This window comes from Achroia grisella, unplaced genomic scaffold (genome assembly GCF_030625045.1).
Source record: "Achroia grisella isolate CSIRO2021 unplaced genomic scaffold, CSIRO_AGI_Agris_v1 utg976, whole genome shotgun sequence".
In the NCBI taxonomy this organism is placed as follows: domain Eukaryota; kingdom Metazoa; phylum Arthropoda; class Insecta; order Lepidoptera; family Pyralidae; genus Achroia; species Achroia grisella.
In genome coordinates, this window is record NW_026713078.1 from 630,455 (window position 1) to 650,000 (window position 19,546).

The window sequence follows — 19,546 nt, forward strand, 5'->3', positions numbered from 1 at the left end:
GGCTTGACCCAAGATGATAGTATTTACGGTATGTCAGCCACATCAGAATATGAACCTACGGCCCGGCAAGTGAGTAAAACACAATTTTCTACTCTAATATAGACTTGGTCATTATTATAATACATAATCAATAGGCTTTGCAGTACCATTGTCAGAGCTTTCTTATTATTATTAATTATTATTTTATGGTACAATAATATTTCAAATATAATGTTTATTATTGTGGTCCTCATCCTCATAAAATTATGCTGAAATATATAGAATCCTTTACTTAATTTTCTTCTAGATATAGTCAATAGGATTCTTCTTTGTTTCTGCTAGTTTCAAATGCTAATAAAAAGCTCTCCTGTTGTACATTATATTCACTTGTGTGTTGTTTATATATGCTATTATTATTAAAAGTACATTGATATGTCATATGAACTAATTAAGTCAATCATCAATTGTATGTGAATATTGTGGCTAATAAAGATTTTTTACTGAAAGTGTATTCATTACAAACCTCTTTAGTTTCCAATTATTTAAAGCTTTGCAATTTTACCTGTAGGGTGAGTTGAATACTTTTTTTTATTTCCTATTTATTGTTCTGGTCATTATCAGGACTACTGAATGAGGGCATTTCATATGATTGTCACTACATTATTCAAGTTGTATTTACAATATATGTTGATTGTATGATAATACAAATGTATGGGAGAGAGGGAGCCAACTAACCAAGTGTATACTGTTTAAACATGTAAAACGGAAGATTGCTTTTGAAGTGACAGTATGCAAGTAACACCGTAACAAAATTATGTTTATAATATATGTATAATATGTGACCTTGTTTTAAGCGAATTGTGTATGTTATGTAATTGCACAAATTTTAAATGTACATTTGCCTAATTAAAATTTTAAATTGCCATTTACAAATTTAACCATTTATGTTTTTATTTTATAGGATTACGGGCCGGCCACCTCCAGTGAAAATGTGTATGAACATTTATTGGATCACAAATTAGCAGATAATATGAATGTATCAAGTGTAAGGACTCCTGTGTTACGGGCTGTGCCCATTTCTCCTACGGAGGGTGATCCCGAACCCGACTCTACTAACCCTGAGAGCATTATTCAGGCTGTACAGAATAAAATAGATAAAGAAGTAGAATATCACATTGCAGAGAAGAGATGTGATACAGATATGTCTGTTGATACCCTTTCTGGAATTGTTAGAATTGAGGAGACTACTCTAGATAATGTAGGACACATTACCTACCCAATAATACAAGAAACGGATGACTCCAATGATGGTAGCTATGTAGAGAATTCTGCAACTCTCATCCAAGCCCCATTAAATACAGCAATTGTTCAAAATGTTACTAAATTGCCACAGAATTTCACAATAAATGTGGACACAGCAGCGGGAAACATCACAGCTATACAAAATGTATCCCAAGATGTTTCAGGCAATCAAACTTTATGGCTGCCCACCACAATCCTTGCAACCAGTGCCCCTACAGATAGTAAAAGTGATGATGACCAGTCACAAAATGGGGTGTCTCAGATAATAATTACCAGTGAAAGTTATGTTAATGATACCAATCAAGTAGGTAGAAGAGCTAATATTGTCACAGAGACAAATTATGTGAATCGTCCAAAAGCATCCAAAGTTCAGATATTAAGTAATATATCTATTCCTAAAAACCCTACTTATTCTCCACAATACATCACTCAGGGTAAAGAAATAGCACCATCTCATTTCTACAAATGGAGCACAAATGTAGTTTCTCAGAAACATTTGAATAATTCAGTGCTATGTACAAAACCGCCAAAAAATCAAACATTAAATCAATCACTAATTGGATGTTCATCCCTGGCCCCTAATGTTATAAACAACAGCCCAATTAAAAATGTTTCTTACAGTCATACTTTTACTAAGGGCACAAATTTAAATAAAGCATTAAATAAGGTTAACAATGGTGCTAACTTAAATGCTATTGTTGCTGCATCTTCTGGCAACACACAGTGCCATATTCTATCAAGAGTTGTTTCTGGTCCTAACAAACTGTCCGTTCATTCAGGAAGAAAGTCTGTGAACGCAATGAAAGGATCAAAAAACTCGAATCAAGTGTCAGGACAAAAGAACCAATCCAGAGCTATCAAAATAATACAGCAAACTGGTGCAGCTCATAAATCAGAAACTAAACCTTCTAATGTTACTTACAAAAACCAATCAACTCAACAATCAGGATTTAGTAGTACTGATTCAAAAATAATACAGAAAGTTGGAAGTCCAACTGACAAGCCAAATGTTCAACAGCAGCCTTTGTCTGTTCAAAAACTTCCTTCGAAGGGAGAGCGCTTAGTGCTCCAGTCACCTGTTGGGCCAGTGTTGATCTCGACTGCTCCAATAAGTACAAGTTTACCCAAAGGGCCCCATTATGTCCAATCAGGATCTACACCAAATTTACGTTACGTCCAAACCTATGGTCCCACAGACAATCAGATCTCCGCTGTATCACAAATTTCAGCTAATCAACAGCTTACAGCTCAAATATTGCAGTCATTGTCGCAGCCTAAGTTAATGTTGCAGTCAGCTCCCAGCCCAGTTGTGACTACTGTTCTCACTACACCCACGATAAATATGGAAGAAATTATATCAATAAAACCAACCAATCAAAAGAGAATTGTCTTGTAAGTAACATTAGTTATTTCGTACAGGTTGGCTGTCAAGAGTATACCAAGCTACATTGATAATAAACCTGAAAGAACAAATTAGCAATGAATTCAACCAATATTCCTTTAGAAATTGACCTTGGTAATCTGTTTTACTTGTCTCTACCATAGATTGTTTCTCCTTATGAGTATGATTATTCACACCTTCCAGGTAAAAGCTGTGGAAGAGACAAATGAAACACAGGCTTGGTATACTCAGGTCTGATCCATTTTAATGAAAATGTATAATTTACTATAATTTCTTTGTTTTATTAATTGTGTCTAATTTTGTTGTTATTTCTTTACAGTGGCGACAAATCGACTTTACTGACCGCAGATGATATAATAGGTATGGAGGAGAGACCAAATTTATCTGAAGAATTGAGACGGTATTCATTCCAAACATTGGCATTCATTATGCTGGATCATACCTATGCTCTTCCAGCACAGAAACAACCTTCGACCACTACTCCAATTACTACAGTATCTACTGCAACAACTACTATTGCTTCTCCAACTCAAACCACTTCACCAATTAGTCCCATGAAGAGAAGTTCTCCAGTTATAATGTCCACATCAACATTGGAGTTACCAGTAACAGTGCCAACCAGCGTAATAGCTCCTCCAACACCTGTGACCACCATAAGTAATGTACAGATGGGAGCTATAACATACAAGCCACAGCCACAGCCGGCACAAGATGATGATGCAGCCTCAGTAATATCATCTCTGGATGGCGATAGGGCGCAAGCACCAAGAGGAGGTAGTGATACGGAGACTGCACCTGAGGGTGAAGAAGAAGGCAAGACGAGATGTATTTGTGACTTCACCCATGACGATGGCTACATGATATGTTGTGATCGATGTGGCGAGTGGCAACACGTCGACTGCATGGGTATTGATCGGCAAAACATACCAGACGCGTATATGTGTGAGTTGTGCTTGCCACGGCTTATTGATCGCCGTCACGCACGAGCTATACAATTAAGAAAACGAGAAGAACTAAGTGCTATGGGGGCTTCGGACTCTGACTCATCCGAAAGTAGCCGCCACCCTGGACAAAGAAGAAAGCGTTTGTTAACTGTTACTACTTACACAAATACCAGTGGTTCATTTGTAACCACGTACAATTCAAACATACCAGTATTGCCACCGCTACCGCAGCCATCAGTACCATTACCAAAGCGTGGCCCTAAAAGACCCAAGAAAGCAGAAGTTGTGAGGAAGGGAACCAAACGAAAACTATCAGAAAAGAGGGTTAAACGTAAGAAAGAAATTATGATGAGTAGAAATAAATATAATACGAACTTATCAAATCAGTCACATTGGCAAGATTCATATGAACTTGCTATGACTAATCATTATAGCCCTGAATTGCGTGCTAAAATTGTTAAATACAGTAGTAAATTGGGTAACACACCAAACATGGCATCTGCAATAACTGCTCATTTGTGTACCACTGTACCTCATGCCGGTGGAAAAATCCTTATTTCAACTAAAGAGTTGAAGGAGAATACTCCTATAATTGAATTGAGGGGAAAATATATGCTGTCAAATCAACATCGGCCGCAATTACAAAATTCCGCCAGGGCAGGAAGTCAGAAGCCTGGTCCATTTGTCTTCTTCTATAGATTACCCAAAGATAACACCCAAATATGTATTGACACAAGAACATATGGAAACGAAGCGAGATTCGTACGCAGATCTTGTAAGCCTAATGCTGAACTTCAGCATTGCATTGTCAAAGGAGCATTACATGTTTATTTGGTTACTATTGGAGTTATACAGTCTAACACAGAAATTACTGTGGGACATGACACAGATGGTAGTAAACAGCCATGCGCTTGTGGCAACCCCAAACATTGTAAGGTGAATGGTCTAAATTCTATGGTATCAAGAAAAAGTGTTGACTATCCTAGGGAGAAAAGAAGTAGAAATCGATGTTTCAGCTCATCATCTCCACTATCACCGCCACCAGAGCCACCGCAACCGACTACTCCAATCAAAGAATTTACTCCGAGTACTCCGAGTTTGCCTGTCAAAGTTGAAAAGAAGTCACCTATCAAACAGGAATGTTCACCAATGTCACCAATAAAGGAAAATATTACACCCTACAATTATGATCACCTGACATTGCAGGACATAAAACCTGAAATAGACTTGCTTTCAAAAGAGGAATTACAACCAGAAATAGATGAACCTGACTATGCGCCAATACCAGAAGAAAAGCCAAAGCTTGAGGCTCCATCGCCAATTAAACCTGAGCCTGATCCAGAGCCAATTATTGAGGACATAAAACCTACGAAAGTGGAAAACGAAGTTCTACCTGAAAATGATAATTTGTTTTCTGATGAAGAAAAAATTGAGAAGGTAGAAGAGAAATTTACTATAAAAGAAGATGAACCTAAAGATGAGGTGAAACAAGAGATTAAACAAGAAGACGACAGGCCAGCGACTCGAGAGTTTACCGCAAAGTCGGCTTGTCACGACAGGTCTTCAAGATCTAGTAGAACAACCTGTGTCAATCAGGATTCTTTAGATGACAAAACTGATGACTCTCAAGATAAAATACAGACGGTTAATAAAGAGAAAGATAAAAGAAAAATGGTAAGATTAATATATATTTATATTGTGAATTATTCTTTTAGTGTTGTTAATTTGATTTTTACTTAAAACTCACTTTAATATTTCAGACACGCGAGGAAAGAAAAATGGAAGCGATAATGAAGGCATTCGAAAGAATGGAAAAAGCAGAACAGCGTAAACAAGAAGTAAAAGAGAGGCAGAAGAGGAGAGAGTCCGATCCTCATCCTAATGCAACAGAGAAAGAAGACGACGAAGATGTACATAATTCTTCCAAGAGACGTAGAAAGTAAGTAGTTAAATGAAAGTATGGCTATTTATGTAAAATAGTTAAATTAACTACTTAATTAATTAAAAGTAATATAAAATAGATTGAATGGTTAAAGGCCTCGATTGGATGAAGTAACGCCTCATCTAATCGGGACCTAGTTCTTATTATATAAATTAAATATACTACGTTATGCTCATATTGCATACTGCTCATTTAATTTAAAAAGATGACAACTTATAGTTCTCTTGTAGGCCTCGTCTATCTTCCGATCCGATCGATCCTCCGTCCACCCCTCCGATCGATTTCCCGTCCAATTCAAACGAGGATCGAAATTACGACGATGAGCTAAGGTTCGATGTCGGCCTTCAGCCGTTCTAGAAGTCCTTCCGCGGGTTCGTAGTCACCCCCTATCGTCCGACGTAGCTGTAAAGGCCCGGTGTTATAATATTGTCAGAATTGGCTTTACTGTTTGATATGTCGGCGGCGGTCCGTCGTATCCGTCATCCACACTTTCTAGGACTCGCTGTGGGTACATTAAATGTGAGGGTACACGTGGTACGTTGGTTGTGCAGACGCAAGGGTCGCGCGCGGACGACGTCGCAGTGCACCCGGCGGCGGCTGGACTCGGGCGACAGCGAGCTGGTCACGTCGCCCGACGAGGCGCACCACTCGCCCTCCCCGCCGCCCGCGCCCGCGCCGCGACACCTGCTGCCGCCGCACACACAGGTACAGCTACCGATTACAGCCCCGCCCGTGTGACGGTCGCGGTTTCGATGGCTCGCAATTAATATTTGTTTTCATGAGTATGATCGTTTGTTTCGATCTGGGTGTATCATAGATCTCCTTTTAAAAAATGTCTAGTATCTATATTACCAGTGGCCGCGGCATCGATGCCTCACGAAAATATTGGTATTCATGAGTATGATTGTTTGTATTTGTCTGGGTGTATTGCATAAATTGTTTAGTATCTTAACACGAGATCTGCTTAGTTTGGGGCTAGATAACTACATTGCCCAGAAATAATAATTATTAATTGATGTAATATGTATGTTTTCTTATCATCAACAAAACAAATTTTTATGTCCTGTGACAACGAATTCTCGTCATCATGTTGACAAATCAAATAACATTTTCTATATGACTAGTGGTTTTTGATGTTATAAAATATTGTTAATTCTTTATTTTAGAAAATATGGACGCAACAAGTGAATCCATATACTACGCATATTATAAATATACCCTTACAACACAAGTTGCTCTGTTGCATTCGCGATCATATCTATACCACCACCTGTATTGTTTTTTCAAATGTGTTCTGTCTTTGAATTCTTTTAGTTACGATCCATTAGTATATATACTTAAGAATATATTTTTTCAGGATCTGGGACTTAGCTCGGCTTGTTTATTAGTAGAGGCGGCAGTTGGGTCGGTAGAGTCGACTTTCAAACTGCCCAAAACGAAAAAGACTATCGCAACAGAATGGATAGGACGGTCCCCTGAACGGACGCCATCCCCTTATCGTTCTCCGTACCAACCTTCTTTAGTAGCGGCAACTTCGTTGGAAAGCCTCGTCCAAGTTGCGTCCACTATGATTGGTGATTTGAGTGGATCCCAAGACATAGATCACGAGGGAGATAACGCTCATTCCTCACCGCCTAGAACGCCTCTTAGAGACAGAAATAAACCTCCGAAAAAAGCTAGAAGGATTACCAGAAACACACCTCCAACAGAAGTAACTGAAGTGGCCCCAATAATAATACCGCAGCACAGTGCCAAGAAGAGATGGTTGCGACAGGCTATTAGTGAAGAGAGTGACTCACCTTCTGCAGGTAAGAAAACCTCTAAATAAAAATAATAGTAAATAAATACTTGTAAATGAACAGCCCATACTATGTTTAAATATAGATGTATTTGTTTCAGAATCCCCGCCTAATGAAATGATAACCCCATTAAAGAAGAGGAGGTTAGCGAGAGAATCATTGTCTTGCGACCAGAATCCAATTGTGCCTGTAAGTGTCCCTTATAAGTAAATGTAACATATATCTAGGCAATTATGTAGTCTGATTACTAATTAATTTTATTTGTACAGTGCATTGGTGAAGTCTCGCCTGTTTTAACGTCAGAGGACTCTCCAGTAAAGGATGATCCGCAAACTGTTACTCGGCAATACGCAGTACGAAACATAATGGATAATATTTATGGTAGGGACCGGACAAGGTCTGACAGCGGCCAAGGTTCAGACGATCAGTGCAATATGGATAACGATGTTTTGAATTTAAATATAGTTCCACATGACACTGAAAATATAAGAAGGATAATTGGTGTGCCGCCTACCACTGAAGAGTACCGGTTGCTACCTGCGATAACGAAACCAGAAGATATCAAAACCAATAATAACAATGTTGATGTTGAAGACACCAATTACAACAAAGTCGTACCTATGGACATAGACACGACGGTGTCAGCTCAGCCTAAACTGGAATCTAATGAGAATAGCAACAGTGATATTAAAGGTATAGATAGTCCAAATGACAAAATAAACAGTTGTCAATCAGCGGACACTAGTGGCAACTCGTCTCCACAACGCGACGAAATGGATGATATACAGAAAAAAATTCATTCGTTCCATACAGAGAACATACAAATACTAAAAAGTAGAAATAAAAAGCCTAAAGAGAAACGGAAGAAGGTGAATTTGAACTTTGATCTCAACATGGTGGATGACCAAATCAGTATTCAGCTGCGTACAGAAAACGACACGGCGATTAATGGCGATATCCATGAAGATTTCAGCAACGTGTCACCTGAGAATATCCCATTGCCATCTGTAGAATCTATACCATTGCCTTCGCCGAAAAATATACCTTTGCCAGAAGATCCCAGTCCGTTGTCATTGATACCTCCACCAGAGGCTATCCCACTGCCAGAAGAGCCAATGACGCCAACGAAACCCATCAGAGCGGCTTCGCCCATTGAAAAAGCCGACGAGAAGCATTCTAGTGACAGCGACAAATCGTCGACACTGGATAACACGACGTTACAATTCTCTTCGCGTTTCAGTTCAACAGGACTATTTTCTGGAATTTTCAGCAATATGTACCAAAGTTTCAATAAAGACAACCCCGTTAATGAAAATGTGCCGTCTATAATAAAGAGTGCAATAGATAAAACTACAAGTTTAGATAATAGTATAGTGGAAAAAGACACGCTAGTGGACGAATTTAAAAATGTTCATGAAATATTGAACCGTGTGAACAATATGGACTCTAATAACAGTGTGATATTATCGGGGGTGTTGAAGAGCTCGAACAAGTCGGACCTGTTGTCGCCCACTCCGAAGACGAGCAGCAAGCCCTACTGTCCGAGGAACAACGACCCTCGGCTCAACCCGCCGCCTGCTGAGAAACCGAAACCGGTCAGAAGGAAGGTATGTAAATTGTATCCAATGACATAATACGAACTATATGTTACATTACACTATCAATAAATATCTAAATGGGTTCATGATAAGATAAAAAATAATCATTGACACAGATAATTTTATGTATACAATTATAAATGCATGTTATATCTCAAAATTTAATTTCTTGTATAGAAGTTATAGAAAGAAATATTTTTATATTGAATTGTTGATTTCTCAACATTTTTTTATAGGATGTGATCATGTTCTATTAGTGCATCCATCGAACAATGTACTGCTAATGAAGCAATGATAATCAAATAGATATTTTATTAACACTGCTGTAATAATTTCTAGTAGTAATAAAGTAATTGTATTAATAATTAATAACAGAAAAAGAAGCTGTTTTTAGGTGTATTTTATATTGAATATTTTATTACATCAAGCCATCATTTAGTTTGCAAGTTTCTTTATTATTCTAAAAATATGATAGCAGATAAATGAAAATAAAAACATATTGCAATGCAAATAGTCAAGAGTCAAATTACTGTATAGTCTTCAATGTTATTTATAAGCTTTTCAGAATGTACTACTGACAGTACATATATATTATGAAATGACGTTCCGATGCAGTAACAATGGTCTGTCACCTCATCTCGACAAGATAGCGTCAAGACGCATATCAGTAGTGTAGTTGACCTAACATTACGATAGTTATGGTTCAAAACATATCTACTAACATTTGAACACAATTCATGTTTCACAGCCTGAACGTAATTTAAATGTAAAACGCTTTTGTTCAAATATATAACATATCCTCAAAACTAAAACACTCGCTCATCTCGCAATTTTCTAGACTACGAAGTGATTCAAAGCACTTTAAGACGGCTATAAACGTTCAATAGGTGTTCGAAGATGTCAAATCTGACAGATTAAAAATCTTTTTAGAGTCGTAACCACTGTGGGACGAATCAGAACCATGATTTGGAAAACAGTTTTTATGTGTTTATTTTTAGAAATCTTTAACAGCAGTACATTAATGTATGCACACAATACAAATGTTTTAATTAAATTATGCTAGCGCCCGTCCCCGCTTTGCATATGGATGCATTACCAAGTCTTTCAATTTGTCGGCTTGTTCTATACTATAATACGCATGTATTATACATATAAATCTTCCTCTAGAATTACTCTATATATTGCTGTAAATTCCATTGAAATATGTTGCATTATTTAAAAGATATAGGCGAAGATACAGACCGCGGCGGTGATTTCTGCTGATTCTGCTGATGATTTCTGCTGTGTAAAATATAAATAAAACATTTAAAAAATAAAGATATCAGAAAAGAAAATTCTTATATGGGGGTAAAAATCGTGTTGTATAAAACGTATACTGTTCCTACGAATTTTTGAAACATATATAGAACGCGAGTTTTGTATGTGAATATGTCACAAGTGTGTACACCCAAATGCTTGTTCCATTGTGTCTGTGATTTTACTGGAAATCTGCCGTGTTATGTCTATCAAGTCCCATTGCAGACAAGGAAGTACCAGCTAAATAAAAAATACATGGAATGATGCATTCGTCCGCGCTAATGGTTAACTCATGTGGGGCACCAGTGGAGGAGGATAAGATGAGCGTGAAGTTAGATCAGTTAGCCTATCGTGACAAATTCACCAAGAATTTATAACGATGGTTTCAAGGCGAAACCGCGTGGAGGTCAACCTGATATTAGCAATAAGATCATCAATCCACTTCACTAACAATTCCCTTTCCCCCCCACTAATTAATAGTATAACAATACCGCTGTACTCGGCTGTAACAATTAATAATACGAAATTGTCAATAGCTCTCTATCAGTGAGTACCGCAAGCGGCTCAAGGGACCGGGCCCGGGCGCGGGCGGCTCGGAGGGGAGCGTGGAGGGCGCGGAGGGCGCGGAGAGCTCGGAGAGCGGCGAGGGCGCGTGCGGCGCCGACGGCGACCACGACGCGCCCGACGGCGAGCCGCCGGCGCCCGGGGCCGAGCCGGCCGGCGGCGGCGGCGGCGGCGGCGGCGGCGAGGCGGACGCGGGCCCCGAGTGGTCGTCGGAGTCGTCGGCGGCCGCGTCGCTGTCGCCGCAGCGGCTGGACGTGGTCGCCGCGCAGGCCGCCGACGAGCTCGAGCAACGCCTGCACAGGGAACTCGCCTCGTCGCACACCTTGAAAGGTAAACAGTTTTTGTAGTCTTTGATCTCAATTTTGTAAACGCAACAGTTTGTATGGATGTTTATTACTCTTTCACGCAAACCCTACTGAACACACTGTACAAAATTTCATGATGATCGATCATGGAATTTTATACACATGTTCTTGGTGGTATTAGACTGAACATTCCGATCCTTTTTATAAAAAAACTTAACAACTAGTTAGTTTTATAAGAAACAAAAAATAAAATATCAACATTCTGCTACGCCTAGCGCCATCTAGCAGCCAGTAATGAATTATAAATCAATTGTAATGATCTCCGATACTTAGTTATTAAATGCGAGCGAAGCCGCGGGTAAAAGCTAATAGTTTATACATATGAATAACATATAGGCTATAATTTCACGCGGGTGAAACCGCGGGCAAAGCTAGTCTATATAAATATAATAATAGTATATAAATATAGTCTATAATAATGGTATGGGAGGGGTAAGAATACAAATGTTTGTATCGTGCGAGGAATAGCACCCGCGACTATCGGAAGCAATGCGATGTCTAAACCGCTAGACCACCGGGGTCAATATAATGATTGTAAAAATGTGAATGTAATACGTCATTCACTATTGTATAGGTTGTGACGAAGATTTCAATAGATCGAGTTTTGCATAAAAATTGTCTTGTAAACATGAATGCAGCTATCCAATTAGAATAAATTATCATTCACGGTCTACAAGCTCGACTAATTGAACTGCGCAAATGCTATTCGCCCTACCACTCGTCATTGTCGATTTGTGGTCATGCACCCGACATAGATTCGCAGAATGCACTTTCTAATAGTACCGTTAATGTAATAGATTGCACTTTAAACATATATATGTAATACATATAATGCTCTTTGCATCATGAAATTAATTTTATTGTATCTCTGGTGTTGTATACAAATTTGGTTATGTTTTTTAATATGTTATTGAAATATAATGGCAAACAAACGAACACCAAAACGTAGTATGTAAATAAACATAGTAGTAATAAACAAAAACCAAGTAAGTCTAAGAATCGGCTACTATCTATTTTTATACCCCTCAGTGATAAGATTTATCCACCCCTAACATTTTTATTTATTATTGTATAACATGTGACATTAATAAATACATAAAACACTATATTTTCACCCTTCTACCATGAACACATATTTTTTAATAGTAATTTTAATTTATATGACAAAACAACGATCAATTAGTAAAAATATAGTTTCTTATTGCCTAGTGCATATACACGAACAATTTTTATCAAATATGCCAGATAGTTTGGTTGATGTTGCAATATTGAATGTGAGCGAAAGGATGCATGCAGCCACCGTGTACTCTTGCACAACCACAATGCAACTGATCGGTCGATTCTAACGTAATGAAATTAAATTTTACAGGGCTAGATAAAATCAAATGAAAAACCGTTTATACATTTTAGTCGCTTGTGACGTCAAATTTTATATATTAATGTAATATTTTTTAGCTACTACGTTTTGGAAAGGGAGTCTGCGTGGGATACCTTTATTTGATTTATTTCAGCTGTCAAGCAGCCATGCGAATATTTGTTTTATTATTATTTGCTTACGTAATGGTAAACAAGCTGACGGTGCACCCAATGGTAAATGGCAACCGTCGCCTGTATACATAAATAGCACCATGGACATCAGGGTATCATGACATCCCTGATACCACTCAATGTGTCCTTAGTCGTCTAGAATGACTGTCATTCTAGAGTACTAAGGTGTCATACCACTTATCCTGTAATTTCACTACTTAATCTTACTCTACAATCGAAAAAATTTGTTTGTAAACTGTTACACTTTTTATTCTGCCCTCTAGTCACCACTTTTTGCCTCAAGCCACTATCCTCCCTCTGGCTACCACATCTAGGACTTGAGCCGTGAAGTTACATTGTTATTATTACTATGGATTATAAGCAAATAAAACAATTATTTACTACCATAAAGTCTCCAGTAAAAGTCAGGGCCGCGACCTTGAAGTTAAGAACAGAATTGCGTTGTAACAAATATAAAACTTAATTATTCATACAGTATGCCTGTTTTTATACGTACAAGCCATACAAATAACTAAAGAGTGAGGTAATCACTGCACCAAGTACCGACTGTTATTGTGAGACATAGCACGCCTCGAAATATGGCAGTTTGCCAGATGAACGTGCATGTATATTTTATCTCCATTACATTTTGATTGTGTATAGCGAGTGGGCGATACAGTATAATGCTACTCGTGAGTGGCTTGACCGCGATTTATTCGCATTTTATCATTTATTTATACTCTGCATTCCAACAAATACAGAAAAAAACTAAGTATATATATAATTTAATATCTTAAGACAATTCACACCACGCCATCTAATCGCAAGCTAAGCAGAGCTTATGTTATAAGTGGTAGACAATATTTAAATACATGAATACATTTTTTTTAAATAAATACATGTTATATATAAGTAACCAAAGTATACATTAACTAATAGAAAAGACACAATCAATCGCCAATTCAATCTCTTCCAGACTACATTTGGGTGCATAGATAAAGTAAAAAAAAACCAGCGAGCGAGTCAGTAATAAAAACAATAAATATAGGATCAAATCGCGACGTGTTTTAGAGGAATGTCTAGTAGTTGCGTTTAGAATATGTTTAAATATATGCGAGTGGGTAATTGCGTTTTATATGAGGTCGCGGAACAAACATGCGTTTAATTCCATTAAATTGTTATTAATAATTTTATTGACTGCCTCGGTTATCCAGTAGTTTTATACATAGTCTTCCTATGATAACGGCATATACTAAATCCAAATATCTTTATTCATGTATGTCTATTAGAGACTCTTATGATATGTCAAATCTACCGTCCGAGCGGAGTGCTTTTGAGAGCTTGCAGAACTGACAAGAAGCAACTCTTATTCTTTTCAAATGAGTTTATATATATACAATATATCCAGTGCTCCAATTATTTAAAAGCCGCATCAAAATCGGTGTTGATCCGTTTGTGAGTTATGATAGCACAGATAGAAACTTCACACACTTAAAATTCACCTCTTCAAATAGACTACAGATGTATTAGTAGTTAAAAAGACATCAATCTCTTTTATAAATAAATTTGTATTTTATCTAAAACAATAACTATTTTTGTTACGATATCGAATTGTTTAACAATATTAAATCATATTATTATTTGAGCGTTTGAATGTAAATATAATACTGATAAGGCGGTTTGATAACACTGGAAATAGCTTTTAACTATCTAGTTAATGAGTTTACGCAACAATGTATTGTTTTTTTTTTAAGGGTATGACAAAAAATCGTATCATTACCAAACACTTAAAACTTTGTGAATAGGCCAACTTAAAAAAAAGTAAGCGCTATAGTTTTTTGAACTGCCACAGAACTTTGATGACTACACATGAATGGTGTCACATGATAACGTGATATCAGTACACCTATGGTTGTTAGCCACATAGCAAAATTTATATAGATATAATATGCTTAATTGCAGGTGTGTTCGATGCTCAGCCAACGGCATTGGAACTACAGCGGGAGAACTTGAGTTCTCGGTTGCGACGAGAGTTCGGGCTGGCGCTTCCGGACGACGAAGAGGCCCGCCCGCCCACGGACAACGGTACGACTTGCGCGCACATTGCCCATCAGGCCATACACACACATACAGACAAACACAACATGCGGTAAGGGTATTGACCCTTCATGATTCTGCAAGAGTGGGACCTGGAGGTTCGTGGTGACTCATCAGTGTTTTATATATTTTTATGTAGTGATTAGTTAGTATTATATATTTATGTATACAGTGTTATTTGTAGAGAGTATAGCAAGTATTAGACTTTATGAAAGAAAATTGATATAAATAATACTATACGAACAGCGCGACACGTAATAAATTTATAATGAGTGTGTGAATTATTTTTCATAACTGCATTTTGGTTTTTGATGACTAGTTCAGTTTTCATGAGCAGAATACTCTTGAAAACTGAACTGAACCTAACTTTAGTAGGCTTACCATATCTTTCATGAATAAACTTGTGTATCATATATATGTATATTACTTTCTGTAAATTATTTGTAGTTTATAGCAGAGTATAAAATGATTTGGTTTCTTAAAACAATATATGTATATGTTTTTATTATTCAATGGTAACCAGAAGTATAGGTAACCACGATTGCTCCAAAGGATCAGACATTATTTAGTGTACCTGTAGAAGTATGTAATTTTTGAAGTTGTATTTTGTCCAACAGATGGCGCGGCTTCGAAGCGGTGCGACAGATAGAGGCGGCCGGAGTCGCCCCTGTGCGCATATAAATAAGACATATTTTTGTAAATCTCACGTCGGCGCCGGCCCGTCGCCTGTATTATCATAAAATTAATATAACTTTTATATGACTCGTGTAAGGTGCGCTAGTGCGCGTTTGTATATTTCCGTTTCTTCTGTTTTTAATTTTCACGGTTTCTCTGCAAGTACAAATTGTTTTTATTTCCCCCTTTGTACATATTGTATATAGGAGTTAAGGTAAAGCTAGGTAAACTACGCAGATTATATGTATGTATAATGGTATAAAAGATTTTTTATATATGTACAATGTTTATGTATCCTATATTTATTTATTATAATTGACCTATCGGTAGTGCGTTTAGATGCGTTAGATAGGGACTTTTTGTACGCTAATGTTTAAGTAAATTATAGTTGTTTTTATTATTTGTTTTACCTTTTGTAGCGTATATAGGGGGCCCGCGGGCTCGTCCTAGAGATGTAGGTCTTGTTAGTGTTACAGATTTCACATGTACTAGATGATACGAAATCGCATTAGCCATTTTATAGGTTAAATCTGTGTTATGAGGGGCATCCATAACTTACGTCACACATTAACGGATTGGTGAGTGTTCGAAACAATGTGACACAGTGGGACAAGGATGGGAGGAGTTATAAATGTCGTGACGTCACATTTCAAAGTCTACATATTTTCAAGTTGTAAAAACATTTTCATAATAGCCAATTGTTTAGGGTTATATTTGGACAACATAAGGCATACAGTGTGTTGTGATATACCGGTAAATGATTAAATATTTTTATTCCACTTGTATAGGTACTTGTACAGTAAATACACAACTGAACAGATGTCATATCTATATTGTGATCTTATTCTTAATTTCACTCCTTTTTGCAAAAATGAACCTTAATTTCTTTTATAAATTAAGTTATTTCAATATACACGTCAAGGTTAAAATATAAATTTCTAAATATAATGTAAAATATGTGACGTCTCACTTGGAAGGGCAAGTCTTACAAATGTGACTAACAATGACAAGAACGAGGAACAGTAAAAATAATGAAATTGTTGTGACGTAAATTACGGATGACCCCTAATTTAAGAACGCGCGTTGTCACACGTGTCAAGTTTGTACGTTGCGTGTGGGTCGCCGATTGTTAATGAAATACTTGACGCGAGGTCCAAACTTGGCACCTGCGAGGCATGCTTGGCGATGTTTCGTCTTGAACCTATCATCACAAGGTCGTATGTTGAGGCAGCTGGGTTATGAATGTATTGTTGTTTGGTCTTACACGGTTTTCACAAATTCCTATTTCATTTGTAAATTAATGTTCGCTTGACACCGTTGTGGATGGTCTTTGTTTGCGTAAATTGTTTTTAGAACTGTGATTCGAGCATTCGTCTGAATGTTAGTTGTGTAATTTTTATTTTATAATAGTTTACGCCGCCCCTTTTCATAGTTGTCTATATTGGCATGCTGCAAATAATATTCATATTGTTATTACTTTTGCGTTAATCTAATATAAAATGGGATGCTACAATAAATTTTTTGAATCTTTATTCGATACGCTCTTGACAGAACGGTCGTGGTAATGATGTAATGGAGTGAGAGGCAGATGACATCCGCTTTACGACAGGTCGCCGTTTCTTCCTACTATAATGGCATTCTGGTACACTCGTGGAGTGTTTACAAGTCAACAGGACTTGTAAACAAAACACTCATATAATTGGATACAATTTTTTTTGCACTTGGCATATGTATGATATTTATTATCTCTGTTAGCTATTTACAAATAAAATTATAATGCAATAAAATTGATTAATACATTTTATTTACTCTATTTGCAATTTATATATTATACTTTTGATGAAAGTACAAATATGCCAATTATAAAAAAAACCTGTTATACATTTGTTTAAATATGTACATTGAAATTCATTGCGTTATCAAATAATTTCAGTAAAAACTTTAAACACTCTATCCCTTCTTCAACTGCCACGCCAATTGTTTTTTAAAGTTAATTAACAATAACGAATGTTGAATATTTTGATTAAATAATGAATTAAATTATAATTAATGGGTCTTAATTAAGCAAGGAACAACATACAAACCAAATGTTAGAAAATGTATATAATCGTTTGGCTTTAAATTTATTTAATTCATATCCAATTTTATGAACAATTTTGGCGTCCTCATTTCTTAAAATAATTGTGATAAATCGTTATAGTTTGCGCTATAGTTTTATTGAATAATAAAATATATTTGTGACAATATTTTTTTTTGTATTGTGAAATTACAGAGTTGCCATAACGCAGTGTGTTTATACAATTTGAATGTTATTTGTGGCGTGCTGAAAAAATATTATAGTACTCGGCAGTGACAACGAATTGGTGTTGTGAGACCTCGGGCTAACTGTGTAGGGTACGTAATCTCACTATAGTCCCAGTGATTAATCTACCCACAGACGTTGCAAAATATTCTGTTCGTTATATACGTAGGCTCTCCTTTTGTTATTACCTGCATGGCCATGATTGTCATATTGAGATGTGAGCGGGGCCTTATATATTAAATTATTGATAAAATATATTTTCTCGAATATACGTTCGCTTGAGTTGATATGTTGCCGACTTTCAATTGTTTTCAATTAAATTATAGATTAAATTATAGATATTAGACCTTTTAGGGTTTTTGTTTCTACCCGTATCTTTTTCTCTCGTCTAATTTTTGCTGCCTGATGGCATCAGTGGCTCACCTGAATCGAAAGAGAAGGCGACCGCCTGGTTGTTTTAGATTCAATTAATGCCTCATTATGAGTCCAAATTAAACAAGGAAAATTTGTAGAAAATAAAAGATATCTTAGAAGTGAGGCTTGCATAACGTTTTAGCTTAATATTTATTTATTTAAACGAAATTTACAAGTTTATTTTTATTTTATTTTACATGTACATGAATTTTTAAATGTATTCATACCAGTAGTAATTTATTTATTTTATTCATTACATGTATTTACCGTGCACGCCTCATTTCTAAGACGTCATAGTGAGCAACGGAAATGGCCATGTATGTTAGATTGTATTAGTGTTATGTAGTGAAACTACGTGCATTTTTTTGTAGAACCCAGTGTTTAACGCTCTGTAATATAGTTGCTCAAATTAGGCATTCTGTTCCATATAAACTGTACGATACATTAAAATTACTGACTGATTTTGTGACTTGGTAAGGAAGTCTATTGTAAAGTATTCACCGGTAATAAATATATATTAGATACAATATAAACGGCATGGCCGATATAATAGAAATTATTTACTTATGTGTTAAGTAATGTCAAGAAATTTTCATGTTTAATCGTCCATTTGTAACCGTTAATATTTGTTTAAGGAATAATAAACAAAGTATAAAGTTGGTCACCCTTACCCTTTACCATATTTCTGCATACCTCTACAGAGCAGTTTATATATGTGCATTTAGACGCTGTAATTGATGGGATATTAGTAGTTGATACGTTTTCGTACCTAAACTTAGTGTGAACTGAACTGAAACTGTCAAATTGTACATTTTAGTCTATTTCTATCCAGAATTGTTAGCAACAGACATACCTAATCTACCCGATAGACGCGAACGAAATGCGTGAATTGTACAAAAATGTGGACAAGGATCCAAACAGATAATACTACTTAAAATTGATAGACACATTCTATATTTATATCTATTTTAATTCAATGCATAATAATAATAATAATGATGATAGAAAATATAGGATTTAGTCAACGTGTTGCAATAAAACGCCTAAAGGCTATATATAAATAAAAGATTATAAACATAGCAAAAGATATTTTAGTGGTGTTTTTATTTTCGTATATTAACACGGTATTTAATTATATTTGTATTATAAAAAGAGTATTAAAAAATTTTACATTTTTTTCTGTCAAGGATGATATGAAATGAAGCCCCTTGCCGGTCTCAAGCGTTACGTCAGTAGTTTGTCTGTATATGAAATGGTAATGTAAATATTTTGATCTGCTGGTTGTTATCTAGAATTGTGAATTAATTGCTTAAAGTCTTTGTGTTAAAGTGCATTTTGCT

The 19,546-nt window shown here is 36.3% G+C and overlaps 1 protein-coding gene across 1 annotated transcript; it reads left to right on the forward strand.

Annotated features, from left to right (window-relative positions):
- The first annotated feature begins 30 nt into the window (after positions 1-30).
- LOC131854318 (uncharacterized) lies at positions 31-16,154 on the forward strand. The gene is made up of 12 exons (XM_059205415.1): positions 31-69; positions 941-2,673; positions 3,003-5,301; positions 5,388-5,566; positions 6,121-6,274; positions 6,927-7,377; positions 7,454-7,557; positions 7,638-8,975; positions 10,799-10,833; positions 10,960-11,156; positions 14,681-14,803; positions 15,433-16,154. Exons 1-12 carry the CDS (start codon positions 31-33, stop codon positions 15,462-15,464), a joined length of 6,684 nt encoding a protein of 2,227 aa, XP_059061398.1. The 3' UTR covers positions 15,465-16,154.
- The last annotated feature ends 3,392 nt before the right edge of the window (positions 16,155-19,546 follow it).

Bases quoted from the DNA above. Each gene is read 5' to 3' on its own strand.
- LOC131854318 (XM_059205415.1), top strand. From the start codon at position 31: ATGTCAGCCACATCAGAATATGAACCTACGGCCCGGCAA. The intron at 5,302-5,387 runs GTAAGATTAATA...TTAATATTTCAG, and splicing joins AGAAAGATAAAAGAAAAATG to ACACGCGAGGAAAGAAAAAT. The intron at 7,558-7,637 runs GTAAGTGTCCCT...TTATTTGTACAG, and splicing joins ACCAGAATCCAATTGTGCCT to TGCATTGGTGAAGTCTCGCC.